We start from the raw sequence: 18,244 nt of genomic DNA, 5'->3' as shown, positions 1-18,244 counted from the left end.
TGAAAGCAGCCTCTAAAATTCAATGACGAGCATCCAACAAGTACAGAAGCAAAATGACATGGAGAGCTGTTGTCCTGCTCCCACAGTCTTGTCTGTCGTACCAGACCTCTGTCTCTATGCAGAGCCATGGTGGCCAAAAAGTGGCCAAAAGCCAGTGCTTGGAAAAAGATAAGCTGGGTTAAGGTCTGAGGCTGTATCGAAACTCGTCTGTGTGTCCCCTGTGTATGAGCACTGCAGACACCACCAGCTCATGGACAGAAAAAAACCTAACCTGTAACTCTAAACCTGAGTGAAAACATAAGTATTATTACTTTTTAGTTGAGTATGGAGGAAATTCAATAATCTAAATGAAGGGCTTCTCCCAAGCTTGGTTTCTCTGCTCTCAGCTTCCTTCACCTTTTCTTTCCCCTGTTCAAATATATCTTTTTTACAGTATTGCCTTCAATTGCCTGGCAATGATAGGTAGGCACAAACCCTCATCAAAACCACAGTGTATATGCCTTTGAAAATCTTACATAAAATGCAGCTATACTCATAAACAAAAAGAGAAAAAAGTAATAGATGCAAAAAAAAAAAAAAGTGAAGCTTTACTCTGTCTTCCTCTATTCCAGATCCTTCCTCTTTCACACACCTGATTCAATCAGCATTGTAACCGTGAGAGAGCATCTGACAAAAATAGACTTAACAATAATCAAAAGACCTGAAAAAGAAAGAAAAAACACCTGCTAATTATTAAATAAGCCAGTCTTAGTCTGGTACATTACTTTTTATAGTATGGTCGTATAAAATGGGTCAGTGGGTTTCACAGAGGGTGACTGGTAATATATAGCCCTTTATCTTTTATTTAAGCAGAAAGAAGTACTGATTTCACTGCAATATCAATGTGTCCCTTGAAAGTAAATACAACCCTAAATTCAACCACAACCCTTAACAGCCCACATTTATTTATTCTTAAACATGCAATCAATTTTGTACGGCAGCTATATCTGCAGTTTAGTTAGAGAAGAGTCTTTAATAGAAAGAGGCTGGCAATTTTGAAAATCTTTTTTACTACTATCAATTTACAGTGAACAGCAAATGTTTATTATTACATTGCTTACAGAGATTTAACATTAGCTTTGGGGGAAAAGACCTCCAGTAAAAGAGCCATTGGGCCAAAGTGTCACTTTTGTAATTACTTATATGTTTGCCCGTCCTGTTTTATATTTTTAACAAAATATTATAATTTCCCAGATGGAGCAATTTAATTTCATGGCTTCTTGTCACATGTTTTTTTCTTTCCAGAATTCATTTTGGATCAGGGGAAGATCTACCACACACTGAGGAATCACAGGCTCACAGATATTTGGACTTCATTGTAAATTCAGTTCAGCTGACAAGATATTCGAACAAGTGACATCATTCTGAAACACACAGCTCAAATCCGTTCTCAGACATCCCTTCAAATTTTCACAGCCTAACTAAAAGCTTTCATATAGATTTGAATTAGACATTTAAATATTCTGAGAAAATGTCTTGTCTCTTGCAGTTAAGCTGGATTCTGTGGCTCTCAGTTTCACAGTGAAGAACATTTAATGCCCTGATAATGCCAAGGGTGAGGGGAGTCTTAAGGAAATTGAAAAGAAACTTTTCTCTGACTTTCCTCCAGATTTTGTTAACCACAGAAACAGTCAGAAAATTAATAACGTTCATTATCTCAAAGCAGTTAAAAAAAAAAAATCTTTAAAATCCACACCTGTGCGAGTTTGATGCCTCCCAGCAAATGAGAAGGGAGCAGCCAGAAACATGTACTTCACCCATGGAAAAAGAAAGGCAGTGAAATCCTCAGAAAGCTAAAATACCCTCACTTGTAGCACAATTGCTTGTGGCAAAAACTTAAAACAATAGGAAAGCTGGATCAAAAGGAAAGCTGGAGAGATCAGGTTTCTCTCTCCTGGGTGGGAACCAACACAAGAGTGTTTCCAGGTAGTTTGCTGTCAGGAAGAGGTCAAGAACAGCCACAAGGGAAAAGTTCCTAGAGAGATCAGTTCTTAGTGTTTTTCTCACTGGCCAAGACGAGTGCCAGCCCAGCTGAGTCCCAGCCCCAACTCTATTTCCAGACAGCAGTTTAGGCAGTACCTTCTGCCCTTAAGTCAGGGGCTGCATGGAGCAGCATGCTTCTTCCTGCCCTGATCCCTCCCATCCTGTTCCTCAGGTCAAAAAGATCAATCCTTTCAGACTCCCTCCTTATAGAAAATAAGAGTAGCAAATGATTTATCAGAGGTGAAGCAAACTGGCTGCCTTAAAGCAAAAAATAAAAAGAAACTAATTTAAGCCTTTCATGGCTTTTTTTTTTAATAACTGTTCTTACATAAACAGTGGAAAGTTTGTGTATCAGTAGAGCTTTCTGTTGCATGCTATAGGTACTAGAGATGCTAAGCACCAGGCTCAGCAAAATAACCAGTCACCTGAGTAAACCCACAGACGTTAACTGGTATGTGTGCAAATCTTGCTTAGTTGGGGTCTAAAACTTCAGGGAATTCTGCTAAGGACCACTCAGTCCAAACATCCTTGCTTTACAAAGATCCTGAAAACCATATTTATATGCTTCTCAAATGCCATTCTGAAGTAAGGGAACATGACACTGCACAGGAATAAGAATGAGGTGCCCCCCGAATAACAATGTGCTTTCAGATAGAATCTGGCAGATTTGAAATTAGATAAATATTTGCAAATTGGAATTTTTCCCCACTTAGCTAGCTGCATGCCTGCTCTAGCCTATTCAATAGATGCCAACAGTTTAGGGTAACGCATAAACAAAAATCTGAAGTTTGACTTAGAGATTAAATTTGAAGAAAGTAAAGAAATTGATGCAATGAGAAATTATTAGGAACAGCAAAATAAAAAATTATCTGGAACAAAATATCATCTCCTTTCTCACCTTGCACCTAGAAATCCTGCAACATTAATTCAGGTGTTATGTGTTTTAAATTACCTAGTTCAACATTAAGGGAGAAAACACACATCTATTATTTCTTACTCCTGCCTTTGCTGCCCAGCAGCCCTTCACCTGGTTTGTAATTGGTCACTCCTCTAACAAATTGCTTCTCGGACTGTTACTGTATATTTGTGTTTGCACAAGACGCCTTTATTCTTTGCAGTTACATATTTAGCAGCTCTCGGTTTTTACGGGTTGAGCTCGCTTTTGTTTTCTGCGCTGTTTACTTGGTACCCTGCTTCCCCCACAGCCAGGAACCACAGGCTGCTTGCTAACTCCTCAGCCTTCTCCTCGCCTCTGCCACCACAGCTGTGTTTTCATTTATGCTCCTAGTTAACTCTCATACAGCCCACTCAAACTTTTCCCCTTTTCATTAATAGTTAAAACACTGACATACTCAATCTTCAAAAGCTTCCTGAATCAGTGATCTGCTCACAGAAGGCACAAGCAAACTGAGAAATCAAGAGTATGGCTCTTTTCCTAGCTAAATCCATGTCATCACTCAGAGAAAGGACCCACAAAGCCAGTATTGCTGGTGACCAGTCCAGCAAAGGCCAAGGGCATGGAGTGCCCACACTGTGCCCCGCACACAAAGGAATACGTGTACAAAATCATGATGTGCATGGGGATGTGCCTGGGGTGGGATTCCAGCAGGCAGGGGACAGGAGTAGGATGGGATAAAGAGGCAGATGGAACAAGAATGGATGGCGAGGGTGTATAAGGCACAAGAAGGGGTGAGAAAAAGTCCAAGGAGAACTAAGAGAAGAGCCATACTGGGAGGAATAAGAGAAGGTGGTGAGAGAAGAACAAAACAGAAGGTGACGGTATAGAAAGCAGGAAGAAAGATTAAGAAAATCCATCCTGCCAGAAACAGCACCTCTTGTCAGGCAGACAGCGGGTGCTGCCTGGGGAAGAGCTGATTCACACATCTGGAGTGTAGGAACCAGAACACCTCTACCTAAGAAAGAAAAACTAAAAATAAAAGACTCAAAGGAGGTGGGAGAAGGTGCCATACTTTCTTCTTTTGGCAATCCAGTGCTTCCCAACCGCATGATATTTTTCGAATAGCTTTCCAGAGAAATGAGAGCTGTATTTCCAGATCCTTGCAAGAGTCTTGACAGTTCATTTCATCATTACCTCGTCCAACATGAGCCGTTCCTGCCCTCCTCTTCATCTTACTTCAGACTTATTTTTGAGATAGCTGCAGCCACAGCACTTCCAGTGCTTTGGCGGCACCTCCAGAATGCTTTATTCGGGGCCTGCACAGGTCCTAGGGGAGTCACTAATGGAGAAGGCACTGCCATGCAGTGAGGGACACTGATGGCACACCTGCACTGACCTACACAGCTCTGGGGAACTACTAATGCAGTCAGTAGCTGCTGGCCAACTGGTATGAGCATGGGTCCTTAACCTTGTCTGCAGCAGCCTGGGGGGCCATCTACGCAGCCAAATTTTCTGCTGCAAACTTTACCTTCAAGTGGCTTTCCAAACCTGTCCTGTTCACCTTCTGACTGACTTTGAACACTGAGTCTTAGCTCCCTGACTCTTGCACTTTCAGTACTGCCACTGCATCACAAATCACAGCCAACGGATAAAACAACCTCTTACTAAAGCTACTTTTTTTTTAAACCTCCCCTGGAAGCCTTATTACAGAATAGATTTGATGAATTTCTATCCAATGCACTGCACCACTCCTCCCGCCTGACAGTACCTGGAACAGCTTTCGGAGAATCTGCTCAGTTGCATTCTGCACATTACATTGTTTTCCTTGCTGCAAAAATTGTTTTAGAGTCTTATAATTAAAACTTTCTATTAAAATTGCATTAATTTTTTCTCTGTGTAGGAAAAGTAGCCTACTGTGATCAACTAAAGAGTAGATGGTTTAAAAAAACACCTTACCAAGTACTGAAGGCTGTTTAATTAGGGAAAGCTGAACAATTTACCTGAAAAAATGGATTTATGAAAAAAAAAGCAAAACAATTTAAAGAAATTTTTGGTTTCCTAAAAAGTGGTTTCATAAGAAAATATTTAATTTTTCATAATCTGTTTTCAGAGGAAATATGAGAATATTTTAATAAAAAAAAATCAATTTTCCATTTGTCAAAATTTCTAAACACTTTGAGGACTCTTTTTTAAAAAGAATCTTTCCCCTAAAGGAAGAGGTACAGGGAAGCTTTAGCAAGGAGACAAAATCCATGGTGAAAAACTTTGGCAGAAAATTTTACTTCTACTAAATTTAGCTAGCAGTGAAGACTACATTTTTTGGTTAGAAGCTCTTCTTAAAGCAAGGTGTTTGCTGGCATGTTATTTTGATAACAAGCACAGTAGGTTGACTTCTTTAATAAATGGGCACAAACCCCAGAGATTAGAAAGTCTCAGAGTCAGTGACAAACCCCTGTGCGGCATCTGATTTCTTTGCCAAAACAAGAAAGGTTTTTAATAAAGGTCAGGGAGAAATAATCTCCAAAGACAACAGTGTCTCTTTCCCCTGTATGTTTACTCTTTTACACCCCTTTACAGTTAAGGCAGACCTTAACACACACACGCACACACAAAAGGAAACAACAACCAAAGAGGAGGGGAAAAAAAAAAAAAAGCCTGAAATTTTAGTTACACCACATGTGGTTTTCATTTGTGAAAAATGAACAAGCTGTTTGTGGTTAAACTGTCTAATCTGCTGTTATCAATCTAGCACTGCATTCAAGATTTACAGGATACATCAGCTTCTGTGCCACATTAGCTGTAAAAGAGAGAGGGGGTGGGAGGAAAAAGGAGGAGGAGAGAGTTTATCCTGAGGAATAATATTTCCAATGCAGCCACACTCACACTACATCTGGTTGTGCTGGTAGCGGCAGTTAAATTGAAATATTTCACAGCGTGTGTCAGAAACATGCAGAATGGTAATTATGACAGATCTGATTAAGCCTGAGTGCCACTAGCTCCCTGGCCAGCTCCGGTTGTGCAGGTGTGACCTTGTGCGTGCCTGCGTGTGTAAATAAAATTAATTACAAGCGAGAGGGCGAAGGCTTCAGTGACATCACAAAGCGGAGAAACTCCCAAGGGGGAGACCTAATGGAATATTTTCCCTCAGTCTAATAATACAGTTCATATTGACTTGAGGTAATTAGTGGGATCATTAAAGCAGTTTTCCCGGCGTATTTGGCTGCCTGATCAGATTAGTGAAAATGTTCTTCAGAACAAGCCCTGTGTGGTCTGCCAGAGAAGGAGGAAATAAAAAGCAACAAAGCATATTTTGGAATGATAAGCAGCGCTGGACTTTTTGCACGGCATTTTGCAGGGCCAGTCCCAGGAGCCTGGGTGCCTGACTCTCCTGACCAGTTCAATCTTTCATCCCAGGTGCACATGCTCCTGCTGCACATTACCTGAGACTTTTTAATTTTTTTTCCTCTATACTTCAAAACTATGCCATCCCTACCCCTCAGTGCTTAAAAAAATCAGGTAGAAGACTTGTGGGAGTGCAAGCCCTAGAAGAAACCCATTAAGATAACTGGGGGAAGGAAGAAGAATAAATACATGATCAGCTCCTCCCCACCTCTCCCCAAAAGTCTAACAGGAGACTGAAGGACTGGTTTGAGAATCAGTAATGTTTTCATTTCCTAATGAGCTTACCCCACCAGAAGAAGAAGGGGGAAAAAAAGCAAAAAGTTTAACTATGATCTAAAGTCTTCCACAGTAACAGAACACAGAGCCCTAATCAAGAAATGGACCATTTGTTTAAAAACAGTCTATTGAGCATGCTCTACCTTGCAAATGGAATATGCCAAGCTCTGTCACAGATGGCAAGCTTTGACAGTTCCCATCCGTAGCGTCGATACTCGACAGTTCAGCACAAGATCAGTGACATTCTGTCTCATTAGAGCCACGCTAATTATCACAGCTAGTTTCAGGGGAAACCATGTGTTGCAATGGTCAATTTGAAGGAGTCTGTGCATCAACAAACTGGTAATAAGGATCAGACACCTTATTATATGACAGCATGCTGCCTATGATCTGATTTACTGAATCAGAGGTACTGAGGCAACACTGAAGCCTGATGGGTTATGGAATCGCGTGTACACAATGTGTAGCTGAAATATGCTTTAAAAATAAAAGGGAGCTATAAAGAAACAATACAAATAAAAATTTTTAAATGGTAAAGTTATAATGTGGAGTTTTTTCATTTGTCATTAAGACATGCAGAGATGTTAGAGATCTTGTCAGCCAGTTTTATCTTTAATCAAATCATATAAGATAAATAATTCAAAATGAAAACTGTAAAATTATGGATTATGCTAAATTATAATTCATTCCATACTCTGATTTTTCAGTTTCAATAACATGTACCAAACATTCCTTATGTTGTGCCGTCTTGCTGCTTTAACATAATTTTATATTTTGTAAAGAGCTCTCTCTTCTTGGCTCTCTTTTTTCATTTGTACATTTAATGACTTAAACTTGTACTTGTCCTAGCTTCTCTCACTCATTTATGCTCTTACCACCAGAGAAAAATCATCCAACCAAGACGCCCCCCCCTCTGCTGTTTCTGGACACCTGCAGGCCACATCCTGCCAGGCACTCAGTGGTCCCAGCACCTCCCAGGGATGCGCCACAGGCTGTGGCTGCGAGAGCGTTAAGCATTAACTCCCAACCAGCGCAGGGCAGGTGTGCACCGCATCCCTCCAGGGAAGCTCTCCTCAGGGCTCAAATACGCTCAGTTTCCTGAAGCTGCTACCAGTCCTTTAAACGGCAGCATTTGAACAGCTCCTGCTGCCACCCGCCTGGCTGGGAACCTCCAGCCTCAGCCGATTTGACCTCATGTGTAAAGCATGCTCAGGAAGCACACTTTTTCATCAGTGTGTCAAAAAAATCCAGCCTCTGCCTTACGTGTTGAAAGGGCTACCTGGCTCCAAGGAGCTGTTTGAAGAGGTCAATATAATCCTCTTACCAGTTAAAAATTTTCCATTCTGTACCTGTTTCTTTGGCTTGAACTATTTCAGGTTTTAATGCCTTTTTCCCCCTCCTCTATGTAGATTTACAAGGGCAATTGCATGCTAATGTGAACTACCTTGAAAATTTTAAGGTGGTTTCTCTTCAGTGCATCTTTATTGATTCATGGAGTTGCTGTCTATTCTTTACTAGCAGGAACCCGAGGCTCACTGGCGTCAAGCCACTCCACCGAAGTCATACCAATATTGTGGGATATGGTCTACCATGATCAAGAGATAAGAGAGTCAACTAAACTCAATTTTTCTACCCTCTTTCAGAGAAGTAATATTTTAAAAAAAGCTAAAGAAATTTCCTGAGCTTTTAACCTTTATTTCTGAGAGGAGATGTTGTAAAAGAGACTAGGACATGGGGCAGAGGAAGGACATGGAGCATTCATTTTTTCCCCCCACTAGAAACCTGAAAATCTTTTTCCCTCCGACCTGGGCAAGACAGAACACACTATGACTGTGTAACTCGATATTTTGTGAAAGAAACAAATCAGCTCTATCTGCCAAGTTTCACAGTTTCACTGAATGACATGCTGCTTCATGGGGCAATTCTTGATTGCATGCAAAAGCCCATCTTGCTTTCTCAGTTCACACTCTTCCTCTTCCATCCCTGCTGACACCCGATCCCACCCCGACTCCTGCTGCTCATGGCACCTCTTCAACTGCCAGAGCAATCACCCCGAGGCAATGAGGGGGGGAGGAAGATAACATTAAAAAATAATAAAAAATAGATACTGTTGTGTGTTTCTGCAGCTAATGTTTTCTAACTACTGTATCTTGCCTTCGCACCAGGGCGAGGGGTTTATTTCCAGGTGGGCCTGTGAAATGGCAGACCTCGGAGTACATTGTGTTTCCACCTCGCGTCTCCCTGTGCAGCATCCCTCCCTGCTCCACAGAGAATCCATTGTACACTGAGGTTGGGGGGGGGGTGGTGGGGGGTGGAAAGAAGGTTTTTAAGCCAAGATTTAAACCCAGGAAGTGACTCAGCTGCTCTGAGGGAGACAAAGGCAGGAGAGAACTTGACAGAGAGCAGGGTGATGGTCGAAGGACTGAGTCCCCTCCTGCCCTGCAGGTTTCACCCCTCTGGGCAGCCTGAGGTGCAGTGCCCTGAGGAAACAGCTTTGGAAATAAATTTCAAGATCCCCTCCGAAAGCCACAATGTTACCAGAGGGTTACTCTTGGTGATAAAAAGGTTTCTTTTCCTCCCGCTGAAAAATAGTTGAATAGATTGTTCTATATCTGCGGTAATGGCATGTTACATCTCTGTGCCAGATCCACAATACCGTGCTTGTTCAGTGTGGGAAGCTGTTTAAAAATGACTTTCCTATTAGAGTATATAGCTTAGTCTCTAGATGGAAAAAGCCAGATCAAAGATATAGCATTTATAAAACTGCTGGTTAAAAAGATAAAAGTGAGATAACAGACATCAATTTTTCACTATAAATCTCTGGATTTACTACAACATTAAAATTTCCAGTAAAAGCAGGGTTTTATATACCTGAACTCTAATGGCCTATTCTGAAAATATTTATGTCAGGAAAAGCATGGTATTTGCATGCCAAAAGCATTTTTAGTGCCAATGTTTAGCATTCCCTCCCCATTTAACTCCTTCTCATTTACTCATGAGTGCTAGATGCTCTGCCTAGTGCCTACCCCTTGGATCTCCTCACACAGCCTCCTGGAGGAGTACACTCTGGGTGCGTACAAAGGCAAAAAGTCAAATATTTCTACTTAAATAGCACTACACAAAATACTTGCCTCATGGCTCAGGATGGAGTCTCTAGCATGGTCTGAAACCCATGATTTTACCTCCACACTTTGTATATGAAGCTACTATTAACCAAAGTGAAAGACAGGGACAGAAGGACAAGAAACGGATTAACACAATGCAACAGCTCAGAAGTAACAGGTCAGAACTCTACGTCATTAGTTGAGGCTTCTGGAGGTATGCATAGTACTCCATTAGATTTATTTTAAAATTAAAAATCAAAGCATGATTCTGTGAGAACCAAGTGTCTCACCTTCCACATACAGGCATTTTCATTCAGTGAGAAGGGAAGGCATTTGGCACGGATGGGGCCATAAACAGGCATCGGCAGGACTGACGCTGCAGAGGAGTATCGATTTCACCCACTTATTTTAGTACAAATAAAACTTCTTTAGGTAAATAATGCAGGCTATTGGCCTTAACTGTAGTGCATGGGACTCTCAGAGATACGGAGCTTTATATTACTTCAGTTTTTGCAAACTGTAATTTCCTAAATTTAAGAAAGCTTTAGCAATTTAAGGTGATTTTCAGCAAAGTTTTGCTTTCTTCCCTGCTTCATACTAGCACATGCAAGCCACGGCTTTTCAGGATAAGCCATAACGTAAATCTAACTTCTCAAAACGCAGCAAACATACAGAAACACTACAAATCTCTACCTGCCTTATCTCTCAGGGCTCTTAGATTTGGGGGTTTTGTTTGCTTGTTTGTCTGTTTTTATGGAATAAAATTAGATTTCAGCATCTGTCACCATCAAGAAAAACTCATCCCTGGCTCCCACATGAGAACGTTGTAACCACTGCACAGTTACTGAACCATGATACCTTAATGATCACTACACAAATCAACTTTTTTTTTTAAATAACGAAATTAAGACTGTGCTTCCATAATTACTTGAATCATACTTTCAGGTTATAAATTTAATAAAAACCCAATATGATGAAATTGTAAAAGTAACGTACGCCACACAATTTTATGTGTGGATTCTTTTAATTTAGGGTTATTATTTACATTACATATAATATATATATCTATTATATATAAATACTATATATATAATATCATTTTTTTAGTTTTATATTTAGAGTTATTCAGGTGTACTGATTACATTTTAGCAAATAATACTGTTGGCATTGTCGTTCTACCATTAAGAACCAACAGCCTGGGAGAAGAGACAAAACACTAGGTAAACCTTTCTGTCTTCCTTTTGTGTGCATTTCTGCAAAGCCCTCTTTTCAATATAATCTCACAAAAAACCCATGCAGGCCTATTAGACAGACAACCTACAATAAAACCTCAAGATTTTAAATACTGACATTAGGTGCTTTGCCAATTAAAGTTCTAAAACTCCCCAAAGATATGATGTATTTCAGGAATTTGAATTACAGTATCTTCCTTAGCTCCTCAGTATAATCATATTAACTTCTAAAGTATATATTTTGAATTTAACAGATTTTTAATTTATTCTGTACATAATATATCGATCCTTAAAAACATAGAAACTTAAAAGATGTACAGAATGTATGCATTCCTATACGGGAAAAGAATTCAACATTTGAAGGAATGTCCTAGCTGTGTCCCCAAACCTGTTCAAACCCATGTGCCAGATAGGCCCTTTTCTTTGGAAAAGCCAACAAGCTGCCAGCAAAGTGCACTGTGAAACTACAAGCAGGCAAATCATCCCTCACCTAAGCCAGCACATGATCTCTCTAACAGCCCTGCAACCTCTGCCTGATCCCATGACCTCTGCCACACCAGGCCCCAGCACCCAGCTGCTTTGCTAAGCATCAGGTCCACATGTGGTTGGTCCTCCGCCACTAAGGAGGATTTACAAACAAAACTGTTAATCAACACATTATTTTCTAATATGTTTCCTCCTGACTTTTCACTGTAATGAAGTGATTATCCCAGGATTTCCAGTTGCACTCTTGCCAAAGGCACTAACACAGAGCAAGGGAAGACGCTCGTTTTTTACCTTGGCGCTACCCAAATAGAAGCTCCTGTAGCGCATCATTTAATAGCAATTCTGTACAAAGTGCTCTAGTCAGCAGAACATTATCTGCAGTCTCCTGGCTCAGGCAAGCCCAGCCACCTTGCAGATGCTGGCTGCTTAGACATCCAATCTACTGTTGACCCAAATCAGTTTATTAAGAAAAAAAAGAATAAAATGAAAAGGCCTTCCACCAAACAATTACCTTTGTCCCCTCAGAGCTAGTTTAGGTCACATACGGTTTTACACCACAACTCCAGACTGCACTCAGACGTTAATCAAGTTTTTATATCCAAAATAAGATAAAACCAATAATGTTCAATTTTAGTGATTTTAAAAACAAAACTGTTAATCAACACATCATTGTCCTTCCAATTTTTCACTAAAACCTGGGTTATCTCAGGATTTCCAGTTCTGAATATGGAACCAATGTCTCCAAATTAAAAAAATACCAGCAATAGATCTCTCTCAAGAGAGGTTCTCTTAGAGACTATGTTTGAACGAGCCTTTTTTTTTTTGCACAAAGGAGACTTTTGTGCCCCAAGAAAAGTTTACTTGTACCTCTGAAGAGCTCCAATGCAGAAACTTTTACAATACATGTACCTCCTTAATGTATATGGCATTGCTATGTATTTAAAGATTATTAACTGGGTGACTAGTAGTCAACTAGTTCCAGAAGACCCAACACATCCAGTCTACCTAGGAGGTCACTTCTGTGAAGCAGTTTTCTAGTACAAATGACACTTTATCTAACCACAGACCTGAAAGCTTGCTAGACACATAGGTTAACATTGCATTCCTGAAATTGGGGATAAAAATAACCCCTGGGAATACAGGTATAATCGTAAGAGTAAAATGGAAACGAACTATGTGTTTAGTGTTGTTTTCTGTACTTGGTGGCAAATTTTGTACAAGAATCTAAATTTTATACCAATGCTCAAATAAACCTGCACTGCATCCTCTGGAAACTTTTGGGCTTCATTTTGATTACCTGTCCCTTTGCAAGTCAGCACTGGAAGAACTGATTCACCTAGAAATTTTAAGGCTTTGCACTTAAATAAATATACTATCACACAAATCAGATCAGAACGCAATTATGTGGGCTGGTAGACTGGCTTCATACCTTAGCTTTGCAGAAGACTGCAGTGGAAAGGGGAAGGTGCAGAAAACGGACAGTTCTTTAACCCCAAGTTGTGACATGTAAATAAAGACATCTGAGGAACACACAGGTTGGAAGCTGCTGTAACATTCTATCATAATTAGAAACATTTCAAGAGCTCTGTAATTTCCAATCAAAATTACAGTAATTTCCGATATACAAGCCATGATTCATGACAGAATTTTTACATTCCATGGGAGATTATAGTGGCCTGATGTATGACACACTGAGTACAGCACTAACATAAACAATTCAGTTTAATGTTTAAACAGCACTTGGTGTTTAGAATCCCACAATAAAAGAAACATATTATTGTTGAAATTATCACTTTGACAGTGATTGAAGGGTAGACAGGCATGTGGCCTATAAAGCTATAATTTTTACAGTCCACAGCTTGAGTTTAATCATTTTGATACAACATTTCCAAAATATCCCTTTAAATGCTCCTTACACCGTATAACTTAAGAGACAACATCTTTTCCATACAATAAAGTGAACTCCAAAATGTGAACAGCACAGAAGTCAAAAGTTAAAGACTTGCTAAAAAGAAAACCAGCACTAAAATGCTGACAGCCCAAGAAACATCGGTCTAACTGAGCTTCATTAGCTTTCCTTGGAAGATGCTGAATTTTTATATGAAGCAATTTTAGAAAAGTAAAGGAGTAGTGATTAAGTGGATTTAACATTTAATCTAACGTGAAAATTCAACATTGCAACCATTGGCGCCTTTGCCATTTCTTTCAAGCATTTGTATAACCACAGTTCTAGTATTTCCCATTTTTCTATATGTTTTTCCTTTACTTCTTGAGTACATTCTCACTTAAATCAATGCTTTCACACACTCCACTGATCTTTCTCAGAAGACATGTCACTTATGATAATCACACCCAACAAGTGCCTGCTGATTTCCCTCTTGCCACTAAACTTGACAGAAAATCTTCAGTTGAAGAAAACAGAATAGGAAACCACACAAAAAAGGCTTAAAACTGAATATGCAACGTATACGTATGCACACACGCAGGTAACCAAGCAGACATCGTGTTCCACAAAGAGCGCATGTTTTTTCTCAACTATAACTCGTATAAATGTAATCTTTTGAGGTCTTTTTTTTTTGGTTTGATTTGGTTTTTTTTGACAGCGCCATCCACCTCTCACACACAGTCTCACCAGTGGGTCTGAATAAATATTTTTATGCAAAAAAACCAGCACTCCATTGCTCCTTGTTGCAGCACACGTAATTGCAAAACACCAAAGCCTTGTGATTAATTTGGCAGCAATACCCAGAGTTTGCCCACAGCTTTTGCCACATCCACACCACCTAAGAACTGATGAACCTGATGCCTTCTCAGCCACACCAAGACCCATGGGCACACAGGGAAGGTTCTGGCTGGTACAGAAAAGGGAGTGAGAGGTCTCATGAAGCCACTTCTCTACCCTGCCTGGTCCAGGGGAACTAGAGGTTACCTCCAGACTCAGCAAGGAGCTCTGAGTTGTTGTACTGGGCTGATACACTGACCCAGCCACCCATTTTAACTCACATAGAAACTGATCTGGGGGAACAATTGCACAGGACAGGGAGCTCTTTGCACCCTGGGAGTTTTACCTGGCTTTTGGTTGCCGCAACCTTCGCAAACAGTGCTTGGGACACCTTAGCTCTCTTCATTTCCTGCATAAATGGAAGCATTAATGTTCATGGAATTGTTTTCTGGTTTTCCATTCCTCTCTGTAGCAATAGTAGCAGTTTTGACCTAGAAAATATGTTTTTTTTAGTTCCCCGTTGCATTTTACTCCTTTTATCCAATCTTTCTCTGATATTCTTTCAGCTTTTCAGAGAATTAACATTATACGTTATCTATGGTTCAAGCAACTGGGAAACAGGAAAACTCAGTGCATTGTAACAGGTGAGTGCATCTGAAATACGAGTTACCAATAACAGACCACTGCAAATTTCAATGTCACAAAATAAATTAGGTGGAAACCTGTCAAACAGTCTTGTAGGGACTTATAAATCCTTACATGATTTCTTTGCCCCACACAAATTAAATAAAAATTGTAAGTGCAACATAAAAGAATCTCCAATGAAATAGAAATCTGACCGATATATCTTGATTCATGTCTCATGCCCAGTACACTCAAATGCATGATAATGTTGAAAAGTTGTGGCTTTAGATTGAATTTTTAAAAATTTATCTTATCAGTTTAGTTCTTAAGCAGTTTATAAGACAGTTCAGAATAATGCATACTTTAACCACTCCATGAAACCAAGATAGAACTTTCTAAAAGCTACTGATTCTAGTTGTATTTCACTTCCATACATCAAATATTTATTCTTCTTGCAGTCCAGATTAAATAAACACCAAACATGTAAACAAGACAGAATGATTACAGTACCACCTTTATGCTGCATCTGCAGCATTAAGGAAAACAACAACAAAAAAATACATCAGTAGCAACATGATGTGCAGGAGACTATCCTTTCCTTCATCCTCTGGAAATGATGGAAGTGATGTTTCAACACCAAGCATCATCCCACCAAGGTTAGACTGCAGTTTCTGCAATATCAGTTGAGAGGTACAAAAAATCAGCAGATACTCAGCTTATCCTACAATATTCTCAGTAGTTAAGGATAACGTCTGTCTTTAGCAGTTACTCTTGCAAGGCTTGCTCAAGATTAGTAGACCTAATGGGCCACTAATCCTAAAGTGGATCAGAGGAAAGGAAAAACTGGATTTCTGCCAAGAACCCACAAGGTGATGAAACAAACAAAATCAAACCTTAAGATTTCAATTCAAACCTACTGATTCATACTGAGGTTATTGAGAGCTGAATTAATTTAGTTATTCAGAAGTTACACATCTAGTTTAAGATAGTCATTCAGCCTAATTCTAAGTCTAATGGACAGAGCTTGGCACTTCCAGAAGGTGATTCAGCCTACCCTTAAGTACATGTCTAAACCCACAGTTTCACTATCAGTTTGATCCAGTGCAAGTCAGCATCTTCCTGTGCTCTGAAGTCCCTTGAGGTTCAAAAGGAAATCATGACAATGTGATAATTCATCTTCTTATCTCACTCTCTATGAGCTTTCATATGTCACAGGTCTCACGATACGAGAGCCAAAGGCTTTGGATGAGATATGTACTTAGGCAAATCAGCAGCCCATTTTTTCCTAGAAATGCCATGCTCAATTTGTTTTAGCTATCATCCACAGTGCTTTTAAGATAAAATAATCTAGCCCCGAAACTGGGAGTGCATGCCACTTTTGCTGAGCCTGATTTGTCTATCAGGCTTTTCAGGAACTGTATTAACACACTCCCATTAACTACAAGGGGCAAAACTCCAGCGAGAGCAAGGGATCCACAAGCACTTCCCCTTGCCCGCATTCCGGCAGGCATTAGCACTTTCTGGTGTCTGAAAACAAGGGCCCTAAGTAAAAAGGGAAATGAAGAAAAATCCCAGAATGTGACATACAGTTAATCATGTGGGTTTTTTTCCATCTGAAAACAATTAGTACTTTGCAGCCATGCCCTTTTCTGCAGTGTGACATTTTACCAGTGACATTGCAGCAGAGGATGGCCAAGCCTATATCAAAGGCTGTTCAGAAATATTTGAGGTGCCTGGCAGCAGGCAATGTGAGGAGCAGCACCACAAAACTCTCTCCTTCTCACTGCAGAGCAGGAAAAGGTATGCCTGACACTGGGCATATCAGTACAGGGCTGCAAGAACAGGTGCATCTCCTGAACATCATACAGTGAAATCATTTAAAAATACAAAATCAATTCTATAACCTCCAAATGAGAAGGACTTGCCAGAAGATAACTGACCACCGGTGGGGATGTTAAACATACATAAACTGGAGACAGACTTAACTGCATGCATGTAAAAATCAGCCTAGGCTAAATTAGAGAATGAAAAAGAGATGGCTTTGTCAACATGCCTTCTTGAACCTTGGGTTTAAATTTTGGGAAACAAATTTCAGTCCTTCCCCCCAAGAATAATTTTAACTTGTAACTAATCCTTGAATGACCCAAGGGGAAGATGAGAAGATGAAGGTATTCAGCTAGCATACACAAGTCTTTTGGGAAGGAAACACTTTGCTCTTGTGATCTTGATCAAAATGTGTCTTCTCTGTAAGCACGCTGCCTTTCTGATTGCTGCTGAGCTTCAAAAGATAGCTTCACATTATAGCAGTACTTCATAGATCACTTAACTGAGCTGTGAACACCCAGATCATCAAAAACCATCACACACCATGCTGTAGACATAATTTAAACCATGCAACCTGGTCCACCCTTTTCAATGTCCAATTTAATACAGATATGCATTTAACCCAAGGGAATTACTGAAAATCCTCATTCTGGTTTGCAAATCACATCTATCTTTATACAGGTACAATAAATTCAACAGCATCTAGTAGGTCACCGAAGTTAAAACCAGCAAACAAATTCCTATTGCCTTCTGTTGATTTAAGTAGGGAACACTAATTGAATTCAGAAAACACTAATATCTGCATCAAAAAGCAGTATTAGCCCAAAGATCTTCAGGGGAATAAAAGTCTTAAAGTTATAAAATGATGGGTTTTGGGGATTACCAAGAGTTGTGGTTTGCAGTCATACCTTCTCCCTCTCCAATTCACTTCACTGCCCAAGTATAAAAATACTCCTGCCTCTTAATAATTTCTCTTCAAAGATCAGGTGTAGACTCTGGCTGGTCTAGATGGACTATTGGTCTGCTCTGCTCTGATGAATTCCATGCAATAATGCCAATTAACCTCTTGGAGAATATCCATACATAAAACTGTTTCATAATTTACACATAAGCAAGCATCTAGGCTGTTGTGTTGAAATTAGAATTTAGTTTAAGACAGAGGCTGTTTGAAGCTGGGTTGAAAAAACACCCTCCTCCTCAAAAAAACCCAACAGAAAACAAAAAAGCTCTCAACGGTGCAACTTCAGGACTTGGGAGAGGAGGTGGAAAAAGTATTCATTTTGGAGAGAAAAACAAAACAAAACATAATCTCTCATCTCATCCACACTTAAGCACAACCTCCCACCCCACCCACACTTACAGCCACATTTTCTGTTTAGGAAAGAAACCATAGATCAGCTAATTTTTTTTTTTTTTTTGACAGTAACCAAATTTTGCAAATACTAACTGAAGAGGGGAGCATTATTTTACAAATGTAACACACAGAATCAGAAATTCATTTGGCCATCTTCCTATCACCAATCAATCTAGCCTTCTAAGAATACTTGAAAAAAAAAATAGCGCATCCATCTCCTCCTGGCCTACCCAGATATATCTTCTCATCAAATAAGATTGATTACAGTAGCAAGAAGTTCTGAATTTATTCAATTTTCCT

General features: G+C 39.8%; 1 protein-coding gene across 1 annotated transcript in view; it reads right to left on the bottom strand.

Annotated features, from left to right (window-relative positions):
* Positions 1-18,244, bottom strand: part of SATB1 (SATB homeobox 1) — a 74,714-nt gene that overhangs the window by 12,364 nt on the left and 44,106 nt on the right. The window contains 2 exon segments of the mRNA XM_017732136.1: positions 14,489-14,555; positions 14,557-14,633. Of these exon segments, the coding sequence (XP_017587625.1) occupies positions 14,489-14,555; positions 14,557-14,633 (144 nt within the window).

This window comes from Corvus brachyrhynchos, unplaced genomic scaffold, assembly GCF_000691975.1.
Source record: "Corvus brachyrhynchos isolate BGI_N302 unplaced genomic scaffold, ASM69197v1 scaffold53, whole genome shotgun sequence".
NCBI lineage: Eukaryota > Metazoa > Chordata > Aves > Passeriformes > Corvidae > Corvus > Corvus brachyrhynchos.
Note: the sequence above shows the minus strand (reverse complement) of the source record. Positions and strands in the feature narration are given on the sequence as shown.